The sequence below is a fragment of the Pteropus vampyrus genome, unplaced genomic scaffold, assembly GCF_000151845.1.
Source record: "Pteropus vampyrus isolate Shadow unplaced genomic scaffold, Pvam_2.0 Scaffold4, whole genome shotgun sequence".
Taxonomy (NCBI): domain Eukaryota; kingdom Metazoa; phylum Chordata; class Mammalia; order Chiroptera; family Pteropodidae; genus Pteropus; species Pteropus vampyrus.
Genome location: NW_011888785.1, coordinates 23,530,183 through 23,558,167, shown reverse-complemented (window position 1 = coordinate 23,558,167; position 27,985 = coordinate 23,530,183). Strand labels below are relative to the sequence as shown.

Sequence of the window (27,985 nt, the reverse complement as noted above, 5' to 3'; positions counted from 1 at the left end):
TTTTTTTTCTTGAGACGTGAAGATGAAAAATAGAACAGACAATTTCAAGAAATGATTGAAAATTCTGTGCTTATTTGTATGTTGCTCTATCAACTATCTCCACAGGTTATTCAATTTGAAGATATTTGTTTCCTTTTAGGCATTTCTTAGTTTATGATTAGGACTTGTTTTAAAAATTTCATCAGCTTGATTATTTTTTGATGTAAGAATTCTTATTTCCATAGAAACGTAATAATTCTGTGCTGTAAATTATGCAGTAGTAGGAGTATAATGTCAATATTGTTAGTAGAATTCTAGATTAGAGGAGATTTGTGGGGGGAACTTTTGCTGGAAAAAAAAGAGAAGGCAAGTGTTTTCTTTTGTTTCTGTAGAGAGAAATTTCTCTAGGCAGATTTTTGAAATTGTTATTTATCTTCTGCCATATGGTCAGAGTTTAAGAGTATGAGCTTTGATCATATTGACATGGTTTTGCATCTCAACTTATTGTAGAGTAAGACTAAAATTCAGTTTCCTCATTTGAACATAACAGGGTCAGTAATGCCTATGTCATAAGATCATGATATGGGAAGTGAGATAAAATAAAGCAAGAACCCAGTATTTTACGTCTTGCCATATACCCCAACCTCTTCATCAGGGCTCTACTGTCAATGGCTGTTCTCTAGTATCTTTGAGTGTACGTAGTCCCTGATGATGAATTTGCCTTGGGTATCTTCTAATTCTAGACATGTTCTAGGCTACAAAATCATGAGTCTCTCGTCCATAAATACATCTCTGTTTGATTAGGAGTTTTTTAAGCAGTTGGATAGATTCACACTAATGGGTGAATAGTTGATAATTGTTTAATGATCCTAAGGTTTCTGCATTTTTCTTAAGGATCATATACAAACACAATAACTCGATGTGGTGGAATTTTAGTATAATCAACATAACCAACTGAAGCGATAATTACAGACATTTTGAGGGATACCATTTGAGGGCAGGGAAGCCATCAGAGTAGTCAGGATCAAGGCTGGTAAAGCAGCTCTTCCCCACTTCTTTCTTTCTTTCATTTCAGGACAATGGATCCTCTAAAGCCACCAGAAAAGTTTATAATATATATTCCAGTGATAGTAGGATCACTTTCTCAGAAGAGTGAAAAAGGAAGAAACGTTTATTAGTCAATTATATATCAGATGTCTATAAGTTGGGAATAGCTATTTAGAATAAGGCTTGAATTCTGTTAAATAGCCAGTGACCAATGAATTACTAGTAACCCATAGCTATATCTGCAGAAACAGAATGATAGTCATAATGTTTAATATTTTATTTGATTTTTATAGAAGAAACCCATATATTGTATTTAGTGTTAAAGAAAATAATTTTAAAAAGAATAACTTTCAAAATGTAAAGGTAATATGACTGATATAAAATTAAAATCATTTATAAAGCAATTTGAACTGTATAATCAACCACATGAGTCATATTAGTCAATTGGTTGTAAACAAAAGAAAGCTGTCATACTTTTTGATTGGCATTATATAATCCAATCGAGACTGTTAATAGTTTTTAGTATGACATTGAATAAAAAAATCCTTTAATTTTATCAACTGGAAAATCTCGATATACTATTTTCAAAGACAAACCTTAATTAATATATATTAATTTTAAATTGATTTATTTTTACTAAAGTAAAACAATTTTCATCCAAGAGTGCTCTCATAATGTATCAAAATAGCTACATTATAGAAAAGATGTCATTATTTACATTTAAAAATGTTCCATCTTTTCTTTTGTAAACTTTAATTTTGCCTGATGCAATTTCTAGTTCTATTTCTCTTCTGGGAAATTTGAGATGTGTACAGAATGGAAAACAATATAAGAAGAAGAAAGGATGAAGGCTAGAAATAGCTTTAAGGAAAAAGTTTTTTTTATCTTGTCTAGGTAAATAGAAAAATCTCATTTGGAAAGCTTGTGCATGTGCTGCCAATTTAAATGCAAATAAGTAATGTTTTATAAGAAATATAAAAAGAAAGAAAACCAAATCTATGGAACATTATACATATATTGGATTAAGTCTCAGTCTACTTAACATCTTTGCAAAACAAGTTATAAGTAACTTTGAGTCTAAAGAAATTTGGAGTAGCTGGAAGTTAGGTGATTAATTCAAATAAATCCAGTGCTGTGATAAAACATCTGGTGCTTGATCAAATTTCTTATTCTTATTCTTATTCTTAACCTGGTATTTAAGTGTAGGGTAGCGTTAGATAGCCTAACATTTGTTTAGTTTTTAAAAATAAATTCAATTAAAATGCAGAATGGACCTTTGCTTTTTACTGGGCAAAAGCAGTTTCAGACAAATTCTTTCATTTGCCTCTCAAAGTCCTTTATCATCTGCTCCTTTTTAAAGATATCCCTGGTAATTCTCCTTCATATGCTTTCCATGGAAGCCCCCTTTCCATGGACACGCACTCTGGCTTCTTTCGTTTGGCTTTCTTTATCCTGAGAGCTGAGGCTATTCTCTCCAATTTTGTTATGCTACCTTTGCCCCTATCACTTTTTCATATCTAAATTATATTTATCAATAAAGGCCCAGCTCAGATCAGTAAAAGCCCTGATTCATGCATTTTTCTCATCTTACCATTCAGAATTGAGCTCTTCTATATCTGTACTCTCAGAGCACAAGGTCATATCTTATTGGCCTTATCATATCTTATTGGTCTTATTGGCATTGATTACTTTCTATCTTTGATTGTAGTTGTTACATTCATGTCATTGTTCAAAGCAGAGGATGTGTTTTCTCCATGGTAGCATTCTTAAAAGCTTATCCTGGAACTATACTGAAGCAATTTTTAATGAAATAATAATAATAAAATTAATAATCTTTCCCTTAACCAAACTAAGCCATCTGAATGGGTTAGTAATATTTCACTTTCTATCTGGCAATGTACTTTATGCAATTTATAAATCTTTCATCAATAGCACCACTTGATAATAGGAATTTTTTTCCCTCATGTTTTTGTTAAGAAAACTTTGGGTAACTCAACTTTTTTGTAGCTTTAAAAATCGGAATGAAACTTTAATCTGTCACACTGTGTACAAAAATGTGATCACTCAACTAAATGTTGTTTTCCCAATCCCCACAAAACTGGTTCGATTGAAAAAATATTTAATGACAATATACTAAACACAAAACAAAATAACTTTGCGAACTTAAAAAAGTTAAAAACAGACCATGGACATTATATATAAATATTTAAATTGGAATAACAATAAAATATGATGTGTGTAGTAACATTCCATGGGAGCCACCAGAGGGTGTTATTACAGACACTAGTGCCAATTCCACCTCTCGATACACAGAGAGAAATTACATTTAATTTTCTACCAGAAGTAATATTTAAAACATTACTCTTCTGTTTTACTCTTCCAACTCTTAACAGAGTTTCAGAAATCTGGATCTGCAATACATGGATTTATTATGTGCCTGTCTATTTTACGAAGAATTGAGGTTTATTTAATAATAATACATTTTTGGAGTCTACATTTTTGTGTGTACTTTCTTTGTGAATTCCTATTTGTACTATCAAGTACCAATTAGAAGAAAGATGTATTAAATAAATATGTAATAGAATAAGCCTTCTTCCCCGGTCTAGAGAAAAAAATCTAGAGTATTGAATCATTTTTGACTCAATTATTGAGGGGGCATTTCAGGTAAACAATTTTATCTTCTCTGAGGCAATTCGGTCTGCTTTAAATTATTCTTTGACCTCTTCATTTTCTTCAGATGATAGATGATGAGACATCATTTTGTTTTATTACTTCACTGTGGCTAACCTTAATTAAACCTGATAGTGTCTCTTTGCCTGCACATCTGCTTTCAGTTGCTCTGCTGTTTTTTCTCCCTCTATGATAGTACTTAAAATTGCAGAACTGTCCCCACCACACGATGGCAGCACTGTGCTCAAAGTCTGAAGATCAGATTTGAAGACCATTAGTTGTAGAATTATGGAAAATTAAAAGCTGGTAAACACTGTAGCGATAACCTGTTCCTGACCCATCATATCACCTATAAGAAAATTAAGCCCTGTAAAGATTAAGTGACTTGTTCCAGTTCACACATTAATTAATGAGAGAAAGAATCAAAACTAAAAAATGTTAATCCACTTTTCTATCACATCCAATTATCTCAAATTAAGATTGTGAGATCTCTGTCTTCCTCATAATTCAGTGTTTGGAATGTATAAAGCCTTGATGCTTGTGATGTTCCATCATTGGTTTTATATTTTTGGTTCAGCTCAAAGTTATTTCTAAATATTTCAAGAATTATGTAGGTAGCTTATAATTTCCCAAATTACTTGGTTGATAAAGTATTAATATTATCTTTATCATAATGTTAATCCAGTCTATGAAATTAAGATCAACTATTTGAAATTAAGATAAATCAATGAATAATTCTTTTGTTTATTCCAATAGTTTAATAATGGAACTGAAATAACCATCTGGCTATTTTAGAAATAATGTTTTTGTTTTTATTTTTACCAGAGGTTTTGCAGTTTTATCTCATTTGTTGATTTGTTGTGAATATGTACCTGAAAATGTCAGGTTTCAATTTCCATTGTTACCAGCATTATTTGGCAGGTTTTCCCTTGAATTATGTCCAATCACATTTTTTATGTTTTCTAATACAGTTCAGGGGTATTAATTTAAGAAGAGATGTTGCATCTTATGAGGACATTAGAAGTTGAATCTTTTTTTCCTAAATTTACTCTAGTATATTCATTATTCAATTGGGAAGATTTAAAAGAAATCTTGACACTAGAAAAATGGCACAGGTAGTTTCAATACAGCTATTTGTAAGTGTGTTTGCATATTCCTAAATTATAAGTTTTCACAAATAAAAGTATTAAAAATAGGTAACTCTGACTTTTGTAAACTTTTTTTGAGAAGGTCAGGTGAAGGAAGGATGGCACTGAAATATTTTTTTAAATGACAAATTATTGGTTAAAAAACAAAGATATCAGAAAGTTATAACGAATGATGAGAAATGAAATTTTGCAGAATCATTTTTTCTTATAAAAATTAAAATATATGCCTTAACATATTCCATATTCACACAGTAGCTTCTTTCAGAGAGGGAGATGGAGATGTAATGCCTCTGTTTGCTGTTTCCAGAAAGGCAATGGTGTTCACTCCTTTTCCTCTCATCCACATTGGCTTTATGACTGAATTTTTCAAGACATTGTAATGATCAATTCCATGTTTTTACCTAACACTATCAGTAATTTGTAGGTATTTTCCATACTCACTAACTAATCATTCATTCTCTATCTTTGTAGATAATAGGATCAATGATCACTTCAGAGAACAGAAGTAATAATGTATAATTTCAATATAACAGGTGTTTGGAAATGAAGGTAAAGTTAACTAATAACATGGTAGAGAAGAATTTTTTCTTACGTAAATATAATACGTGATGGCTAGTATACTATAGTCCTTGCATTAATGCTATAATGTTACCTTTTAAGTGCATCTTTCTTTTTAAAGGTGTTTTTGATTTAGAACTGGTTTTGGAAGAAGTCATTTAAAGTAAATATAGTAAGTGGGGACTAAAATGTCATAGTAAAAATGGAAAAGAGTTTCATTAAGACATGATCAAAAATGAAAATTAAGAAAATAAATTCATTTTCTCTTTAATAAATGTAGTTATAATTCCAGCTGTGTCCAAATAAATAGAACAAATAAAGAATTTATAAAGTGCCAAGTTTTGGTTTTGTGCTAAAGGATTCTAGCACAATTGTTACAACACACTAAAGATTATCATTAAAAAGTTAATAGTAGGATGATATTTGAAAGAAAAAACATTCACATTTTTAAAGGCAACTCTTAATTTTTCAATATTCATTTCATTTTCCTTCGAAGCAGAAATATCCTCTCTCTTGGGGTTTGCTTGCAAAATATGCAAGATTGTTTCAGTAAAAAGTAATTATAAAAGTAGTCAGTTTTGAAAAATGTTTTTACATAATCCTAAAACTGACAATTTAGATCATGAATACTTAGATAACAAGGATAACAGTCCTTAAATGGAATCTAAATGGTTTGATTTACATAAAAATCCTGCCCAAAGGAAATATATTTCCAGGATAAACAAATACAAATTAAATACAAATTAATAATGGTAGACTGATTTATGTGGCTACTGCTACAACAAACACCGAATATTATTTTTGATATCATTCAAATGTAGTCAATGGTCACAAAGTAAAAAAGAGTTCAGACAATTATTTGATAAATCCATGTCCAGTCCTCTGGGACCTAACGTCTCTAGTTAATTTCCTTAATCTTTCTACCTCCTCCAAATAGATCGTTTTCAAAAGATTTCTCTCCTCTTGTAGTTAATTATACCCCAGTGGACTGGAAAGATTATTAAAGAGAATCAAAGCCAGAACAAATAAAAATATAATTAATTATGTTTCGGCATATTTCTAAACATAATGATGTTTAGTTATATAAAAACTTAAGTCGATAACTAATTGCATTTTTCTTTTTCAATCTCAGTTGAAGGTAGACAGAACTCATGCTTTCTCATTCTTCATAATTCTTCCCAGATATCTTTAATTGGTTATTCAATAAATATTACTAAGATGGCAGATTCACAGGGCCATTGATTTTTGTCTATTTTGTTCACTGCAGTATCATTAACACTTTAACGAGGTTCTGGAACATAACATTCATTAAAAATAAATGTGTTTATGAATGTAAATAAATGAACAACTAATACAGGTAATTCAGATAATATTTTTTATAAATGATACATATTTTCAGAATTCTCTTTTTAGCTTTAATTACTTAAAACGTGCTAAATTATATCCTTGAAAATTAGTAATCAAAAATTTGGTAAGAGGTAAGAAACTTAATTTTTCCTCAAATTTGAATCAAAGTGATGATCTTCAGTTTTTTTATTGTTAGTTATGCCAACATAATTAATATGTAGTAAATGGTACAGTAATACAGATAATGCAATAGAAAATAAAAAAAAGTAACTTATAAACAATTGCTTTTTTCAATGAAGTTTATCTTCAAGATAAGGACACAAATAAAATTTATTCTACCTTTATAATACTCTTACTCCACCTTACGTCGAGAACAGCTGAATTAAAGCTGACAGGCAACTTACCAGTCAGATTCTGAAAGTAAGAAGTAATGAACATGGACATATAATCATAATTTAATTTAAATCATTCCCAATAAAATATTTTGAATAAAAATATAAAATGAAAATTGCTCTTGGTCAATCTTAAAAATTATAAATTAAAATTAAACGAGAAAAGAAAGAAAGGATTCTGAAATGCAATATAACAGATATAAGGAATACAAAATTTAAAGATAAATATGATAACTGTATTTTGGAAGAAACCTCTAATTATTCAATGCCTTTGGCTATTGGAAAAATTACGATTGTGCATGGGTATAGATCATTGGCTCAAACATTTTGATCTCAAGATGTCTTTTACATTTTTAAAAATTACTGAATTCCCTCAAAGAACTTTGTTTTATGTATTATACCTATCAATATTTGTCATATTCAAAATTAAGAAAAATTAAAAATAATCAACAATACATTTTCCATTAGCCATCAAAGCAATGATGTCCGGACATCGCATGTAAATGCAGGAAAACTTCACTGTATGCTTGAGAAAGAATGAGAGTGAAAAAGGAAAATAACATTTTAATATTCCTAAGAATTTTTTTGGCCTAATAAACCCTTAAAAGGGTCTATGGAATGCCCAGGGGTCGACAGACACACTGAGAAATACTGATCTAGATCTAAAGCGATAGAAAGAAGTGTTAACTGTGAAAATAAGAAGAAACCAATTAGCACCAGCTTTTTTGATAGTTATCCTAAACCACTATATATTTCGTGATCACTATGGTGTCTTTTATTTTTTTATACTAAAAAACGTTAAGTTGTTAACCTCTCTTGAAAAGATTTATTATTATTGATATCATTAACCTTTTAACTTTTCTCAGCTTCTAAGCTTTCTAAAAAGTTGTTCTACCCAGAACTTCACAACTCTAGGAGCACAAGTTCTGAATTAAAAATTAATGTATCATATCAGTTTGCTTGTCTGTTCTATTTTTGCTTTAAAAAGCTACTTATGGTATACAGAAACCCAGAATAAATAATGATATTTGGAAGACATTAAATGATGCAAATTCTTCCAAAAGGGTTTCCTGTATATAAAATCTTTTTAATTTTCTTGCATATTAATAGTTGGTTGGAGCTAAAGTAGTAATTCAATAGTTAGTTACTTTATCAAATGTCATTAGCAATGAGGATGCTTTACGACAAACTAAAACTGAATGTATATAAGAGATTTATATAGAAATTTGAATTACATAGTATAAAAAAAGTTCATTTCTATATCTCTCTATATAGATTCCAAGTTCATTTTATATAAAGCCAGATAAAAATGTGATATGGCCTAGAAAATTTAAAATAATATGGTTTCGAGTTTGTAATCAGAAAAAGCAAATTTTCCTTCTGTGTTCTTTTAAAACAAGTAGAGCAGAAATTTTATTCTAATTTCTTTCTTAGATGTTTAAAAATAGAGACCCATGTTCCTGACTTTTATCAAGCATTTTCTTCTTTAAAAAATTATCAGTTATTTGATTTGTAATATCAATATTAATATTTTGATCAGTTTTTCTTCAAATGATTAATTTAACTGATTTATTAATTTTTATCTTTCAGTATCTTAAAACATATTTAAAATCCATGAGCTTTTTTTTTTTTGGCTCCTCAACGATTAATTGTGTATTTACACATTCAAAACCGCAATAAAATGAAAAGAAAAAAGCATATTTTCCCAATCTGACTCAGTACACACGAAGGTTCCTTTCATCCTCTCCTGTATTCATAGGTTTCCCCTCTCTCTCACCTCAGATTATCTTGTACAATAAAGAATGGGTGAAATATCATGATTTTACATAATGTGATACATGCAGATGAAAAGTGGAGAAAAATCAAGTAATTCTTGGTTAGATACCTGGATTTAGGCAATACTGTTAAGTAGCCAGATTATGGTCTTGGAATCACTATCCTTCTCCTTAGGTAGCATTTCCCTGGTTCCTTGATCCCCGCTACCAGATTACAATGTTCCCAGGCCCATGCTCACATCATACAGTCTATCCAGGGTCCTGCACTTGTCCCCATCAGCCTTCTCACATTCCAAGCTTCTTACTTTTCCTTCATCAGCATTTACTTGTCTGTCTCATTTCCTCAGGGTTCTACTCCCTGGTGGTAATTTCATAAATTAACTTTTAGAAAATAATTTCCTCGAGCCCAAAGTACAATAATTTGCCTTTTAAAAATTAAGTTTCATGTTGTTAAAGACATGTCGTAAATAGCATTTAAGGGACTTTGGCATGTTAAAATTAGGTCTTTTTCTTCTTGTCAGATCATATATTAATAGTCATGCCCAATTACATATGTCCATAGCTAGATCATTTGACTAAGGCACAGACGGAAAACAAGTTTGATACTTAGACAGACCAGTTGGTCTTGCTATTCAAGTCAGATGAAATGAACATGTAAATACCCAGTGTGAATCAGACATACTTTATGTGGATGGCTCTATGCAGACCCATGGCTAGATGGTAGGTCAGTGGAATCACCCTTGTGAAGGAAGGTCATAAACAGGAGACAATGATGTCATATGATCAGAATTATTCATGTACTGTCTGTTGCTATATATGTATTACAGAGATAGTTCTGGCAATACATTTTATATGACTACAGAAAGAGTTGAAAATGCATAATCAATCATTCTAAGAAAATATAAGAACTCTTAAAAAAAAACAAAACTTTAGAAGAGATTTTGGTTTTCACAGAGACTTCTAGAGAAATAGGCATAGAACTTTGAAAGTTGAAATTATCTAATTTGATTCTCTCAGATTTTCTTGAATGTTTTCTGTGTTCACATCATTACAGTTTCAACTTTTTATATTAAACTATCCAACGTTTTATTTTTTAAGGTTTTTTTATGAACACATTGAAATGAATGTAAATCTGTTTTTATTGACCTGTTACAAATGTTACAAAAGACTTCACCTCCAAACAAACTCATTCTGATTTCTCTTCTCCTTGACTTCCCTTTGAACTCTTTCCTTTCCAAAACCAGAATGCTAAATTCTTTCTGATCAAAAGTGACTTTCTACTTCCCATTGGAAGAGAATGAGACACTGATTAGCTACTACTTTTTGTAACCAACAATTCCCTCCATTCCCAGTGCCCGCCCTGCTTCCCAACCCATCCACCCGCGACCACATGCCCAAGAGAGCAGCTCCCACAGAGTGATGGCTTAGTAAGAGTTTCCCATGGTAACATATGGATATGAAGCTCTGACAGGTGCCGCAACAAGCCTTATTGAAAGTGGAGTTTCCAGCAGCGGTCTGTGGAAGTAGCTTCAGGCTTTTCTCCTACAATTCAGTCCCACCAAGGCACTCAGTCATAATTCCCTCACGCAACTAGTTCAATGATTCATCTTCTCATCTAATCCCTCCAATCTATTCCAATGGCTCTTATTTTATTGCCTAGAGTGGAGGGATATTTCTATTCATTCTGTATTACTGGTTCAAAATTTAAAACTCACCTACAATCTTAGTATCGAAAATAGTTCAGAAATGTCAAACTGCACTTAAAATGTAATATATGTGTCAAGTAAATTCATTCTCAAGGTTTTAAGAATGCATCAATTTGTTTTACTTTTGGTATGATTTAAAAAAACAAACCACTTTTAAAACTCTCTTCTCTTGTTGGTGTCATCTTCTGAAATGGCAAGGCCTGTGTTCAACCAAACCAATTGGCTTGAAAAAAATTGGGGGGGAATCTCTAAATACAAACAGAGAGTTGTTTAGGTATCAGGATGATCTGGTACAATCTATTCTTTCCCTTCAGGTTTCCTAGCATGCAACTGAACCCTGGGGGGGAAAAAAGTTCCTTCTGGCTCACTCCATAATTCTTGCCTGACCCATATTTTATGCTACTTCAAAAAGAAATTTGCTGAAAATCTCAGAAAAAATATTTAAAAAGCTCTTTAGGGACAATTTTATCACCCTTGAAAGAAATTACTACAGATGTACACACGGCCTCCTCTACAGATCCTCCTTACTGCTGCATTGCACTTGTACAGTGAGAGGATTTTATTTCCTCGGTTTGTGGCAGCTTAATTATCAGCCTTCAGAAAAGAGGATCATGTAAGTAGAGCTAGTCTAAATTGTATTCTACCATCATTTCTAGCACTTCTAATCATTTGTAAGAATTTGAGTGATAAATAACAAATAAGTAAATAACAATTGCTTTTACCAAAATCAGGACATTTTGATTTCAAAGGAGCCAATGTATTTAAAACACAAATGTTTAGGCCTAGTGACAGGATATGGGTTATACGGATGATTCAGAAAATTTCTAGCTGTGTGTTCTTCTGTCAGTCATCCTAGCCCTCTCGCTGATTGCTTACTCAAAATACAGGGATAAGAATATCTGCAATGCATACCTCATCTACCAGGTGAGATAAAATGAGACAATGGGTGACAAAACAATTTGTACGATATGAAGAATTATTCCAATGCATGGTGTTTCTTTTCGGAATGTAGATGTGATTATATAAACTCCATTGTGAGATTTGAAATGGGAGACTTTTATCCAAACTTTAAAAATTAATGCAAATAGTTTTGCAGTTAGTGAACAGGAACTTGCTGGCTCTTTATATGTTTACATCATTTACCAATTTTTCTAAGTTTTGAACTAATTAAATGGCATTTTATATAAATTTAATCCTATAATATGTATGCCATTAGTTGTTTGCTTAATGCATGGTTGAATTATATTCCTGGCACATTTACAGTAGAAGAGAAATAATATATTTATATTTTAGAAAACATGCCATTTTCTTTATCACCTATTAGAATAAAATTAAACAAGAAAGTATGCTATGGTATCTTGATTTCCTTTTGATTGTAACTTCAATAAAGAATGAATTCAAGGTTCAATCATAGTACTTTAAATGAATGAGAATAACCATTAGAGCATTATTCAAAGAAAGGAGATTAAAAACATTATGCTACAAATTTTGACAACCACATCTGGAAAAACAATCAGACAAAATATTGGATAGTAATACTTAGATCATGATAATTAAACATAAGATGCAAAATAAGGGAAGCTCTTGACTACTGTGACATTTATAATTATGAAATATTTGAAGAAAATGAATAACATTAAGAAATCAACAGTACTTATTTGATGGAAGAAAAGGTGAGAGGCAGAATTTTAAGTGATTTTAGAAAGTGCTAGTAAGGCTAACTAGAAAAGGGAATTAGGGCTTCAGTGATAATCTATAAACTGGGCACATTCAGAATTATCTTAATGTTTAAGCGAATTGTTTCCTTAATTACCTGGCTAATTCAAGAAACATCACAGTGATTTGCCCTCTGTATGGCCACATACATTTTCCACAGCCCCTAACTAATTGGTTAGTTGGGACAAGAGTGTATTAAATTTTTTAAAATTTTCTGAGAATAAAGAGAAATTCAATAGGAAAGTACAAGGTTTGATTTTAATACTGTGGAAAGTATAGAATCATAAAATCAAGTATTTTAGGGCTGGAAGAGACAAAGGGAAAACACTGCTATCCTAGTTTTTAAAAAAACTTTATATTTTAAATATGTTTTTAAATTAAATTTGAAGATAATTTTATAATCACCATTGTTTAATTCCTGTCATTGGCAGTGGCACTCTTTCTTGGGAAAAACTCCACAATGTTGGGGTCAAGTTAGGGTCAGATATAAATTTGCTTTCTTTTCTGAACACAGCTACAGAATCAAGTTTAGATGCATCTCCAGAGCAAAGGTTCATAGAATTTGTCTTCCTTTATCCAAGAATCAAGATGATTATTAAGAAGATCAGATGTGGGAGAAAGAAACAGTGGAAGCACTGCATAAGAGTAGCCCAACCCCATTATTTATTTACGTGTTTATGTCAGCTCTGTTACTTTTATTTGGTAATAATTTTCCATCTATCTTATAATGTTTTTGGCATGAAACTTTGGTCTGCTTTGAAATGCTCTATCATTACAACTCTCACTAACAATGGAGCAGTAACTATAAATACTCTATTGCAAGGAATCAAATGAGAAAGCAAAAACTGACACACTCATATTAAACTGCATCATATAACAATGGCTCAGAACCCAGTAGTTTATGAATGAAATAAAGATACTTTATTTATTACACAGGCACTTGAATATTCACATGCCCAACACAGCTGATACACTTAACAACTACGGAAACATGAGTGGAAAATGTCTGTTTGTAGGATCAAGAGAGAACTTTCACCATGTCAAGGTGAATGAGTGCATTGACAATTTTTCCTTTACTTTCCTCTAATAATTTCCAAAATCCACCAAATTTTTTAAAAGTTACACTTGAAATGATATGCAACAAAAACTGATCTACATATCAACTGGTATGCTAACTCGAATTGTGAGCAGTTTAAAGTTTTATCACAATGCAACATATTTATAGTCATGCTTGAACAGATTAGGTTAGTAGCATGCATTCCATTCTGGCAATATGAATACCGTTAATCTATTTCCCAACAAAAGTCAAAAGACGCCCAGTGCATAGAAAAATACAAATCACTATAGTTAATATATTAGGGGACTGATCTTGGGACTTACACGGTGACGATGAAGCCCTGAAATGCCATGCCCACAAAAGCACATTAAAAAGTGGATAAACATATCTTATCAGACAATCTCTAAAAATTAAAAGAGAAGGGCTTTAAATAGGGGGAATGTTCTTGCTGTGTGCTTTGAATAGCGCCTTTCTGCTCACCTCCTTCTGGCTTGACTGGTCCATCAGACATCACCTTCCTGAGGGCTAGCTGGCTTTGGTCTTGGTTGCCATTGGCTGGTGGAGGCAGATTATCAGACTGAGTTCTTTGAATGGGGAGGACTCCTGCTATGCTGTGTCTGTGCTGCTTCCTGGCATGATTAGACTGATCGCTTTTATGTGCTGCTGTGGCAGTGTGGGTGAAATGGAAACCCAGAGTATGTATCCTCAGATGGAACCAGCTTAAATGTTAGTCATGCAAACAGAAGTGATCTTTTGCTCTATTTAAATAAGTTGTGTTTTCAACTGCCAAAATGACACCACATGCACAGCACTAAAAGAGGGTTAAAACTGGCTGTTTCTTTGGAAATGATGACTTTGGGAGATAGAGGAAACAATCTCTCTTCACTGTCTGGCTTATGCCTCTTGGAAGTAACAGTGCACCTACGTTTGTAAAATCTCTGTACCTAAGTTTTTAAATGTTAATTACTAAGTTTTCACAAATTAAATGAAAATACAGCTATTAAGATGGGTAAATTGTTATGCTTTAATTGATATCTTGACTTTCAAAGGACTTCCAATGGTTAGGAAAAAAATAACCTATAAATTCTGTTATACACAAAGTGCGAATCAACAGAATAGAACTGATTGTGCTCCTTAATGACGTTATATTGCCTCATCACATATGCTTATATGTATATTAATATTATATACTTTCTTGAAAATATAAGAAACATGATTTCCTTCACAGATTTTTTTTCAAAAGACTAGAAAGTTTCCCACATTTCACATGCATAATTTATTAATGTTTTTAAACTTGAAATAGCTTTTCTCTCTAGATTCTAGAACTTGACTATTGGTCACATTACTATTCTGCCTAAAATTTTTGAGTGTTTTCAGACATGAGCATCTCATGGCTAATCTGCTCTAAATGCTTGTGTGTGCTTTTTTTTTTTTTTTTTTGGTGTAATGCTTAGAATTTTGGTAGCCACTTGTGCTTATGATTCCTGTAGTCTAAAGGATATTTGAGTGCACACAAAAAGGACACACAACATTGTTTGCCTGCAAACATCACAGACACAGGTACCAAATACTATGAGCCAGGTTGGATGGATGGTGGAGACAAAGGAGAAACAGCCAGTTTTACTGCAGTCTATGTCAATTAAAAAAAAGTCTAAATAAGAAAGAGCATATTCATGTACTGATATTGTTCTTACACAGACAAAGGGACAGAGAACAGAGTGAGCACAGTATGCCAAAAACAGAAAGCAAACAGGAAAGGACAGCAGAAAAGAAAGGCAACAGATGAACATTAAGCTGCCATGCTGAGGAATTTATTTGCGTCTTTTACTTGGTTGAAGGCGGAGTTGTTGCACGGCAGCTTCAGCAGCGGCTATAGCAGCCCCTGCATCTTCCAGGTGGGTCTGAGTGACACTGGTTTTGCTTTGACTGCGAGATGGTCCATGAGAGCGGAGATGACCTTCAGATGAGGATTTTGAGCTACCGGGACTACTATGGGATTTCTCAATGGTGGGAACCTGCATGTCTGGTTAAAAAAAGGGTAAAATATGAGTTAAAGTTGCCCCAGCATCTGCTAAGCTTCACATAATTTTAAATTATCTAAGATTTATAGTAATCTGTTTCTTTTTTTGGCTCATTTATGTATCTGCTCACCATACAGTAATAGGATTACACATTTGGGAAGCACTTTTTGGGAAGAAAGGCAAATGGATGATAATCTTGAGAAGAGGTAAGTTTGAGAAGAGGAATACATTCTAACTAGGCTCATATGAATGAATATTATAGTTTCACCAAGCAACTCTGCTAATTCTAATAGGGACCAGGTAAGAGACAATAGGTTTATACTGCCATAGGTGGACTTTTAAGTAAAAATGTAGTGAATTCCTGGATGAAGAGTTGTGAGTCTCCAGGGCATATTAGAAGTAGAGATTGTAGAATCATTACTCAGCTGATTTTGAGAATGTATATATAGATTACACATTTACTATGGTAGTCATAGAGGAAGAGGTCTTTATACTAATGATCTTACAGAATGCAAATCAGGCCAGGCCAGAGTTGATCTTGGCCAAGAATGAACTGCAAAACTCATGAATGATCTGTAAAACTCATCCATAAGTAATCTATAGCACTCAGTGTAGTCAGTGGTTTGTCATATAAATTCAGTGGCCAACTGGATGTAGCCTCAGTTTTCTATCTCCTAGAACACTTGCCCTTATGACTCATTGCTCTCTAATGTGCAAAGAACCACTTTTCAATAGATATATTTTCTAAGAGGAGAGAAGGAAGCAATAATTAGGTCCAATATAAAAAATTGCATTTGATACTTATAAATAGTTCAGTATATCTAGGTAAGATACTGCATGGTTATCTCATACAGGGAGTAACTCAGTTTATGATGAATTAATGTTTTGTCGTAAGATAATTGGTAATGAATCGCCAAAGGAAAATTCATTCAAATGGGAATGCTGTGCATATTGCTAAACCCAATCTATACCATTGCTTTTTAAAATTATATTAATCATTTTAAAAAATCATAGAATTAGCTTGAGTCCAACATTTAGAAAAAGTTTAAGTAAATTCTAGTATGCCAATTATTTTGATGACATGGGGAATGTGTTTTTGATATGATAAGCAGGATTCAAAATTATATATGTTCATCTGTTTCATATAATTTATGAGTAAGAATATACCAATGAAAAAATAAGGATTTGAACAATTAGAAGAAATATATACAAATGGAAATGATAGCTTTGTCTAGTCAATGAACTGTTGTGGATTTTTATATTTTCTTTATGAAATACTTCAATTCATCGTAAAATCATATTATCATGAATTTTGAGAGCTTGAAAAGAACCAATGGCTAATATAGCCCAACCTCCTTCATTTTACAGGTTGAAAAATGAAGAGTTAGAGAAATGAAGATCACAAAATCATAAACCTAATTATGTATTGATCTGAGACTAAATCCCATTTCTCCTGATTTTATATCTATTAGACTTTGCATGGTATTATATTAAATATTTTCCAATAGAATCCAACCTTTCAAAATATATTAATTATACAGGCATTCATATTTAAGAAGATACTGAGTGAACAAATAGACAAAAGTCTTTTCTACTTGAAATATCTCCTACCCTTGGATGGGTCAGGGAAGATACCATGGCTTCTGCTTTTGATGACAGATGGCTTTGGGGACTGCTGGCTGCTTTGACTGGAATGGGACTTGCCATGATCAATGCTTTCAGTTTGTTCTTTGAGAGGATACCACCTAGGAGTGTTATCGAGGTGAGATGTGCTAGATAAATCAATCAATACCTGAAAAAAAGTACAGTATGTCATTACTTTTTTCTGTAATCTGAAATTTATTCAAAAATATAAGCCCAAGGATATAGTATAATCTTTAAGGACAATGAAGCCGTCTTTCTCATTTTTCTTCACCCATGATAATGCGTACAACAACTTGTGCATCCTAGATGCTTAATAAATGTTTGCATAAATTGAACTGTATAAAATCTTTGGCTATTAATTACATTTTTTGGAGATAATGTGAAAAGTAGAGTCAAAATTCAATCTCTTTATGAAATAAAGTTTTGTTAAATAGACACATTCTAGCCCTAAACTTGGCTAGCATTTCTGAAGACTGTCCAATCTCAGTTACAAAAAGGACAAAATAAAAAAGAATAAATAATTTGTAGCTAGTAACTTATTTTATTTTAAAATAACTTTCATTCACATTAGAAATAGAGATATGACTAACAATTTATGATGAGAAAGCATTGTGTCATGGCTTAAATAGCAACACTTTAAAAAAAATTCTTAGTGTTTCATTAATTATAGTATATTTTACAGTTGCTGGCATCTTAAATTTGATGAGAGATTTAAAAAAATAAAAACCAGCACAATGGAGACATGCTCTGGATTCATGTAAATATAATAAATTGTAAAGACTTCAATGAGTCAGTGTTTTGAAATGGGATCTTAAGTCAGATATAACCCTACATCCTAGAGTAGTGCTGTCCAAGATCAAGATTAGTCCAAGATTAGTCCAAGATTAGATCAAGATTAGCATGGACCATACAGGTGAAGGCTAAATGGTCTAATTTGAAGGGAAAGAAATACTAAGTCTAGGAATCAAACAAGGCCTCATGTCACTAGATTACACTAATGTTTTCTATTGTCTCTATCAAAAAGGATAACTATCATATTTTCATATTTTTTGGAGATGATTTATTTTTTAACATTAAGTTATAAATTCTGTTCTAAGCAAAAATCACTAAAGAAAAAATATGTTTTTTAAATATGATAGATAAGAAAAAAAAATCACAGGGTCTGACTTTAACGGATTTCATGATACAGTTAGGATACTTGTGAGTTCGTATAAAATTGTTTTTTTATTACTTCTAGTTTTGTTCTTAAGATACTTTGAGAGATTTTTTCATGGGACACTTGAAAGACATAGAATGTAAAATGTCACATCCAATCATTCATACATGCAGTGAGGAATAGCAGTTTAATAACCCGAAAACGCATTTTAATCTATTTCTCTGGGTTACAGTCCTAACCTTACCCCCAAAGTTTGCTACAAAATATCTTGCTTTTATTATTATTTTCACATTGCTCTAGTATATCAATAGTCTTTGGAAACAAAAGACATCATTCTGTTTATAGCATCATGTTTAGTAGTGGTATTTCTATTTACAAAATATAGTAATTATCGATTGCCAAAAATATCAAATTCTAGAAAATGTGGCATTCTTATTCCTAGGCATGATGTTAAATAAACTTTGGCAGATAGCTGAACTTTTTTTTTTCTAAATGTGAAAAAGGTAAAAAAATTCAGTTCATTTTATAATTATCTCAAATCTTTAACATAATTATTTGGATTCACAGCATATATAATCAGCTTTCTATCAAAACAATTAATATTTTATCTTGCTAATTAATTATAAAGTACATCAAGTGGCAAAGTAAAAAATGTTTATTGAGTTGCTATTCATCTACTCAAAGAGTAAATCAGAAAATAAACTCTATTCACCAAAGGACTTTATCCAGAAGTGGTTATCTTATAAACTTAAGAAATATGTTTTGCATCAAGCTGTAATTGGTGATTTACAACAAAAGAAAATAAGAACAAGGAAACCAGAGGCTCACCTCACCAAGAAAGTCATTGGAAGAAAATCTATCATAATCCCAGACTGTCACCTCCAGTGTTTTCTTCTTGAGCTACAGTTCAAATCAAAATGTCATTCATCCCATTTCTTATCACAAATTTTCATTATACTCATATTATAGACTCATTTATTTTCACTTTCTTGAACGCTTTCCATTTATATAAAAATACTTTAAATTTTATCTAAAATGATGTAGGTTTATATTAAATATTATGTAAAATATCAATGATTTTGTAGTCCAAAAGTGAGATCATAAGAGATCTCACTATTTTTTAAGCAAAATAGTAATTTTTCCTAATTTCCTGTGTTTTACTCCCATCTTTAAAAACAGAAATGAGAATCTATAAATACTTTCTCAACACATGGAATTCATAGGTTGTAAAACTGTCTAGGTTATTCAGATAAAATATCTGGCTTAGAATTATTTTGGTCAGTAAATTGTCAAAATACATAGTAGAATTGTCTTATTTCTGCAGGTGAATTTAACTTATTTTAAATTCAAGAACCCACATTATACATTATAACTTATATCCAGTTTCACCTTTATAGTCAAGTTAGAAATCTTCCAGAGGGCAAATTATAAACTTCATTTTGAAAGAATTCTTTTGTAAATTGTTTCATATAGACATCTTATTCCTGTTCTATTTATATTTGTTTTCTCTCTGAATTTAAGATCACAATCTTTCAATAATTTTGTCATTACTGTTCTTATATTAGCCTAAATCCATCACATAGAAAATAATTATTGCATACCTGTTCCATGGAGATACTTTTATAAATTACTGTTTGATTCCACTCAGGATTAAGACTTTTCTGAACATATTTAGTCCTTCTTTTGTACTCAGCACTGAATTGGAAGAAAAGAAAAAGTTATCTATTATTCACCTTAACAAATGACTTCATAGTCAATCTGAAGGGTATGCAGACATTTTAAAATGCTATTTTGCTTTGAATCACTATGCAATCATCTCATCATCCTCATGTCTTAAACCTTATTTTAAGTTGAATGCACAATAAAAAATTAAAAACATGTTGAATGCCTTTAGTTTTATTTTCCCTAAAGTAGGTTTTTGAAGAAAAGCTTTTAGGTATTCTAATGATACTATAATTTTAGAAATTTACTCCTTCCTGAATTCAGGAGATTAGTACATGAACTATGTGGTAACATCAGTATCTTCTTGCCTCCTAAATAATAATTTGGTATTTAACTTAATAGTTTTGCATCAATTCATGTCAGAAAAGTCTAATGATTTTTTTCTATAAAAATTATAATAATTGTTTTGGCTGAGGAAAGAATGAAAAATGGCTTTTGCTATAGCTGAGATTCCATAAATATTTGTTACCTTATATTTCAAGTATACTCTGACAATCTTAGTAAAATAGGATATTCAACCCAGCTATAAAAGCAATTTTAATTAAATATAAATTATTGGTTTATGTCAATAGCTTATGTTACAAATGATGAACCAAATCAAATTATTTCCTCATTCATTACAACTTCGGACATTTGAGTTTATCCTTGATTTGTTCATTCCTTCTGAGCAACAATTAGAAGCTTATATCCTACAGGTTTAAAAATAACTATTTCCAAAATCTATTCTAATTAAGTCTGACAGAACATATATAGCTGGCATCAGTCAGCTAATGGGGCTGGAATTATTTCTACTGGCGATGAGCCAATGGTGTCCACACAGACAAGGTCTTTATCTAACGCTCACTGCCTTTTCCTGAATTTTCTGCCTTGGTTTATGTCTCAGGTCCCAGATAATACTAATTCCCGTGGGCACCAGAATCCTGAAAATCAGCCTACATGTCTGGGGTTCTTTCTTATACCTAGACTTCACAAGTTGCCTTTCTCTAAGGGGACTGAATCCTGACCTTTGATCTGTAGTTCCATTCCCAACTATGGATAGACTAACTCTTGCTATATTTCTTGTTTCAAGCATTGCCACGTCCTGAAATGCCAATTATTATTCCAGACACTAATGCCCCTAACCATTCTAGATAAAGCTACTGAGAATCACACTCCAGTTCATCACCCACTTTTAGAGATGTATCTATAGCCAAGAATTTTTCCTTTCTCTGGCTTCATTCCCTTTCTTATAAGCCATATGCAGGGGTAATAATTCTTAATATTGACTGAATTGGGGATCACCTAGGAATCTGAGTGGGAGGGTGGGACATGGGAAAACCAGCACTATAACTGCATTTCTCTTCCCGCACTCCCAAGGAGATGTTGTTTTAATAGGTCCAGGGTAAGGCTTGAGCATCAGAATTTAAAAATCTCCTGGGTACAGTAATGTGTAGATAAAATTGAGAACCACTAAACTTATGTCTCCTAAGACCTCATCTTTCAGTGAACTGAGTCTAATTTGAGAAATAAAGCAGTACTCTTCTCACATGTAATCAACCCCCAAAAATGTACAAACATAAGAGGAGGATTTGATAAATTTGTCATTCAAGATAACAAAAAAAATAGGGGGGAAATATATATGCAATGATTTAAAGAAATAGGAAGTATAAATTTGTACGCATACCTTTTTAGATAAATTTATCAATAGCTAGTGGTTTAAATTTATGTACCCAAAACCACAGAAAATTTCACTTTGACTTATTCTATTTCCACCCTAGAGATATTCTCTCACTTATGCACCAAGAATTTGTTCAAGAACATTCACTGCAACATTGTTTCTAATAGATATCTTATGTTAATAAGATGATAAATAAATACATTATGATATAGTTATTCAATGAAATAGCAAGAAGTTAAATAAAATACCAAGATATGTCAAGATATATCTTCATATATTAAGATAGGTAAGTCTCGAAAAAATAATGAGCAAAAATTTGCAGAAGGAGAACTATAGTAAGTTATCATAATTTAAAGTAAAGTCATGTGAATTGACACTGTAAATTATGTATACTTGTACAACAAACATATCTTAATATCATGTCTCTTGGGAATTATAGCTATTTAATCCTACTTACTGACTATCTCAGGTAGACAGGGTTTCAAAGGGCTTTAGGATGTCTGTAAAATGTTTTATTAAAAAAAATGTCTGAAGTCTATACAACAAAATGTTAAGAGTTGATAAAACTGGATAGCAACAACACAGGTATTAAGAGTATTTTCTATAACTTTTAGTAAGTTTGAAATGTTTTATAATAAAAAGTCAAGATTATTTTGGTAAACTATATCCCTTTATATTTTGTTTTGGCTTTGGTTGTTACTCTAGAATTCATGGCTATTCCTCTAGGCAGGTATCCTTAGAAGAAAAACACACAATAGTATGAGTTTTAAAGTTTCTATTTGTTTTGGACTTTGTTATCAAGGTGATGAGATCATGGTAACAACATATCAAGAGCAAGATTCATAATATAGTGAATAGTAGTAAAATTGTTATTTTTTTCAAATTCTGAAAGAATTAAATGCATGTTTTTTTTAACAAGATGGACATTAATGTCAAATGCAAACTCACAAACTTTTATTAAAATTCTAGATATGTCTATATGTGAAAATAATCTGCATTATTGAAATGTCTTCAAAAGGATTTATTAATTATTATCTCAATCTATAAATATGAATAATTGTTATTATAATTTTTCATATTTTAGTCTTTTTCTTCACTAACACATTTAGTGAAAAGTATTGAATGCCAACTTCATACTAGGAACTGTGTTTGTCTACCAAGATGAACTTATTTAATTGTATTGACATGCCATTGTATATATGAGCTATGCATGAAAAACACTTTATAAAGTAAGCACATTAAAATAAAAGTAGCTAACATTTATTAAATGCTTACTTTTTCCCAGGCAGAGTTCTAACTGCTTTTAATGTATTAACTCATTTAATACTAATTAGTTGTCTATCATTTATTATTCTATTTTATAGATTAAAAAAAACTGAAGCTCAGAGGAATTAAGGCATGTTGGCAAGATTGCATAGTTACTAACCGGTAGGACCATAATTCAAACATAGGAAACTAAATAGTTGCTCTTAAACATATCTATTTGAACTCAATTGATTGGACTCATCATAAAATGTAAATAATCCATCAGTTTTCTTAATTGTAGGCTTCATTAGCTAAAGTTTCAAGTTTGTCTTTGTTATACTATAATCTAAAGTTCTTTACCCTGATATAACTATATATATTTCCTATATGTTATATAAATAACATACAATATTTGTGTACATATAAATATGTAATTAAAAAATTAGTTCAGTTTTAGAGTTGCTTAGAAAAATTCTGAATGGTATATCCTAAATTCAATTGTGGGATAATTATTATATTTATTTTTGTCCAAATAGGCTCAAAAATTACTAAACTTGTTTGGGAAAATTTTAGATGTTCATTTTAAGAGTATCTTAATCTTATTGATGAGTTTGATTCTTCAGTTGTCTCTAGACTCAGGATATACATTGCCTTTAGAATTAATGGAGGTAAACACACTCTACTTGTGAGCCTGCCTCCACCATCCATGGTTGACCTTTGTAAATGTCAATGAAATCCTTTGCAGTCTTTGCACTTGAACTTCCTGACATGCAGATATGGCCACACAAAGCTATTTCTTTAGGAACACTTTTTTTTTTTTTTATAATTACCACGTACTGACCATCTTGAGCATGATCCCAATGGGCTGTATTGCCACCTTACGCAACTGAAAACTCCACAATTTTCATAGCCATATCACAGTTTATGGATTTACAAGTTGAAGATAGCCAGGTAAGCAGGGGGATTTTTGAATGTGAGCATAAATTCAAGTTGAGAAGCAAGCAGATCTCACTTTCCTTTTCCTTTTTGTCTAGTAAAACACTACATCCCCTCTTGGGAAGATTAGGCCACATCTTACAACAGAGGAATTTTCTACTAAGGGAAAATAAAAAGCCAATTAATCAAGACAAGACATGGTGCTTATAAAAAAATATTTAAATTTTCATCCCTGTGAAGTTTTAACTAATTTCTTTTTACTTTCATTTTTTGTTATTGGCCAGCTATTTTATCATTAGCAGATATGCTTTTAAGGCACGCAGAAAGAGATACTTGAAATTCAATGTCTCTGCCTTAAGCCAGCTGGAAAACAGTTTTCTGAGTTTTTCTTTTTAATTTTAAAAGAAATATTGAGAAAAAAGAATGGAATACAATGGCTTTCTTGCATTTAACTGTTATAGAATTATCTAAAATATCAAAAGTCTTCATTTCTTTTATTTTATTTGGTTTTCCTTTATTGAAAATATATATCTATTCCTTAAAAAAAAATACATTGTCCAATAAAAAAATATATATAATTTTTCAAAATTACTCCTCTGGGGATGTTTAATTTAGAAACTCTGTTTTTCTGTATAATAGTGTGTTTGCAGACTGTCACTTTACTGTCTTCTTTGCTCCCTGAGGTCAAAGACAATGGCTGTGTTGTCAACCCTCACCCCAGCACCTAGAACAACGTCTAGAGCAGTTTGTGATGAATAAATTTTTATTGGATAGATCCTTAAAATATTCTTGTACTTTTTATCCCCTTTAAAATTTATTGCAATGAAATATTTTTTGTCTTCAAATTATAAATACACACAACACCTGTGTCTGCTTTACATAGGTCTTGTAGAAAATTGTTTATGCTAACAAAGGTGTTTACAGAAACTCCAGCCAGGAATTAGGCTTACAGGTATCATTATAGATAAAATCAGCTTCGATCACAGTAAAAATCTTATTCATGGGAAAAAATAGTAGTTTATCCAATAGTATAATGAGAGAAAACCAGAATGAGGTTCTTCGGATATCCTCATTTCCATTTCTCAATTATCCAGGGACAAGTATAAAGTTCATGGACTATTCAGGCTCTTTCTTTATTTTTCTTTCACCTTATCTTGGCTGATGTTTGAGCTTTTGGAGCTTATGAATATACTGATCGGAGGTGAGAAGAGGAAATGAAAGAAGACAACTGGACCAATGAAATGCTTATTAGTTAACAGGATATGATTTTTTTTTAATTTTAAGAATGACAAATGTAATACATTTTATTATTGAATAAAATAAAGTTGTTTGGTTTTCAGTATAGTTTGTTAAATAATTTGGTATAATTTAATAGCCCAAGCATTCTGTATCTCTTTTTTGGAGATGTAACTGTCCATTGGCTACATGAAACTTATTATACATGTTACTAGAAATAACAGCAACTGCCATTTATTAGAGCTTATGTGCCAGACATTTTGCTTATCACTCTTGGTATATTACTCCGTGTATTTCACAAAAAGACTGGGGGGAGGGGGAGCTCTATTATAAATTTTATTTAGTAGAAGAGGAAATAGTTTTAGAGAAACCTCACAACTTCTACTTAGCACAGCTGAAACTGAAACAAATGCTTTTAAGGACGTTACTCATTGGCCTCCTTAGCCTAACTTAGGATGTCAGTACCTTGTCATTGTATTTCTTTCTCACACTGACAGTTGTCAAGGAGATGATAAAAATGACTTCTAGATGAAAGATACGATGGGAAAGTGACTTCTAGATCTTTTAAATTGTAATCTAACACAACCCAGACTATTTCAACCGTAATTTATACTTACAAAACATGTTCTCTTATAAGTTAAGTATAGACAACTATTATCATTCTGACAATTGCCCCCCAAGTTTCTCTGAATAAAAGATAAGAAGGTTCTGAATAAAGTGATTGATAATGTCTATTCTAAAATGACACTATCTCTGAAACGGCTAATTTCTTATGTCAGTATGAGAGATCTGGATGGCATCCTGAGGTGAGGGAGCCAGTTATAACAAGGAACCTTTCACAGCATCATAGTTAATTGTTTGCCATAATTATGTGACTGCAAGGAAACAAAAAGTTTTTAGGCATTATAAAGGTTGTGGTGACTAATTCTATTCTTTAAACTATTTAAATAAATTTATGCCTTTAAAAGTCAGAAACAACCTCTTTAGGGTATATCTTGTCAGAAATAGTAAAAATGTCAAATTTTAATGTCAAATTTGACAAATACAAATCCTGTACCATTAATATTCTGGGTGGGACTGAAATTCTCATCACTCTCTTACTACTGATGTACACGATTCTCCTCCTCAAGCAAATAACACATTTAACTTACAATGCGATGAGATGTGTAAAGGAATGTTTTTGGCTATATATCAAGAGATAGCATTAGCTGACAATATAATGATGCAATACGTTATAAACTCTATCGAATACAGAAAATGATTTCCTATTATTGGCAAACAAAGGATGCTTTTGTGTTGTTAAAACACTAATGCAGGCTAATTATGGCATCCTATACTTCATAGTAATAATTTTGTGGTGCAGAAGGTATAAAGGCATGGAAATACTTCAATATCAAGACTAAGTGAGAGATGAAGACCAGACAAGTATTGTCTTTAAGATGAGATACACAACTAGTATTAGACACCGAGATCAGTTAATTCCTTTTGAAAAATGACTCTGGATTTCTTTATTTGTAATAGAAGACTTAAGAAAATTTAAGCCATGATTATCATGTGAGAAGTTAAATGAATTTTAGTATACAAATTATGAATGAAAACTTTAGTTGTATCTAATTGCAGGGCGATATTTCCTTATTGATATTCTTCTTTGTTTTTAATCTTTTCTAGTTTTCTATGTTCTTTTGTACACATCTGCTAAACTTTTTTAGTAACTTTGTAGTTGGAACAATTCGCTGTTAGCCTAATTCAATAGACCTAACATGTAGAAAAATAAAAATTACAGCCCAAGTTGAACTGCAGGTTAATGTACAAAAAAGGCAAAGAATATAACTGGACATTACAGCGTAGCTTGACTTTGAAAGAAAACCAACTCTACCTTGCATTCTGGACAACCATGACTTGACTGCATTGATTCCAAGAGCGAGAATGAAGGATATAATAGGAGAGTAGGAAAGACAGAAAGAAAAAAGTTAGGAACAGAAATAAGGAAGAAAATATGAGAATAATAATTAGAGGAACTATACCATAACATACAAATGACGTGAGGCAGAAAATAATCTTAGAACCAAAATGAAAATAATACCTCACCAGTGTAATAAACCCCAAGGCCTTGGTCACTGAAGTAATTAGGAGTAATTTAATAAAAGAATGAGGAATTGGAGTAGGATACTGACTGCCTTTGGGCCAGATCCTATCAAGCAGGAAAATTTTGTTGGACAAATTGCATGAGGATGGCTTTAGGTGGAAAATTCACTCTTCATTTCACTATAGTTCCCATCTTTCCCTGTTTCTCACCACAGATTGGACTGATATATTCATGTTACCTGCCTGCCCTTTCTGGTTATTCAAGTTTATAATAATCTAATTGAAACGTAGTCCTGGAATAGATAAAATATAGGTACTCTCACATGGTTTAAAAAAAGTGATACTCCAAGATATTATTAGAGAAGATAGAAAATAAAAGAGTGTTGTATTTTCATTCATTAGCAAATGTTAATTACCTTTGGCAGTGATTTCTCCTTATCCTGTTGTATCATGATTAAATAACACTGAAAGTGTAATGACCCAAATTAAAGACAGAATGAAGTTATCAGTTTGTTGTTACACTCATGTTTAAAACATGCAGCCAAATTACTTTTATAACTACTTAAAGATATAAAGTAATTAACATAAAATAAAAACCTTCCTTTTCCTGCACTATATTGCTGGTTGGTAAGCTCTATAAATGAAATCAATGAATTAAAACTAGAACAACATCAGCAATTCTGTTTCTAAATAAAATTATTGGGCAGGATAAAATTAAAGTCTGTATATTGAATTTGATATATCACATGGCATTTTCCAAATTATTTCTAAGTATTATCTAATTTGATTTCCCTGATAAACTAAAAATTACAGCTCTGCCTCCTACGTTGGTTCTCTCGTGTCAACAAGGAAACTAAATCTCAAAGAATCAGTGACCTGCCCGTGGTG

At 31.5% G+C, this 27,985-nt stretch overlaps 1 protein-coding gene across 1 annotated transcript in view; it reads right to left on the bottom strand.

Annotated features, from left to right (window-relative positions):
• Positions 1-27,985, bottom strand: part of PCLO (piccolo presynaptic cytomatrix protein) — a 368,833-nt gene that overhangs the window by 44,394 nt on the left and 296,454 nt on the right. The window contains exons 16-20 of the mRNA XM_023533486.1: positions 26,889-26,915; positions 19,818-19,911; positions 19,045-19,116; positions 17,028-17,208; positions 15,224-15,418 (exon numbers count right to left, since the gene is read on the bottom strand). Coding sequence (XP_023389254.1) covers positions 15,224-15,418; positions 17,028-17,208; positions 19,045-19,116; positions 19,818-19,911; positions 26,889-26,915 — 569 coding nt within the window. The remainder of the gene's footprint in view (positions 1-15,223; positions 15,419-17,027; positions 17,209-19,044; positions 19,117-19,817; positions 19,912-26,888; positions 26,916-27,985) is intronic.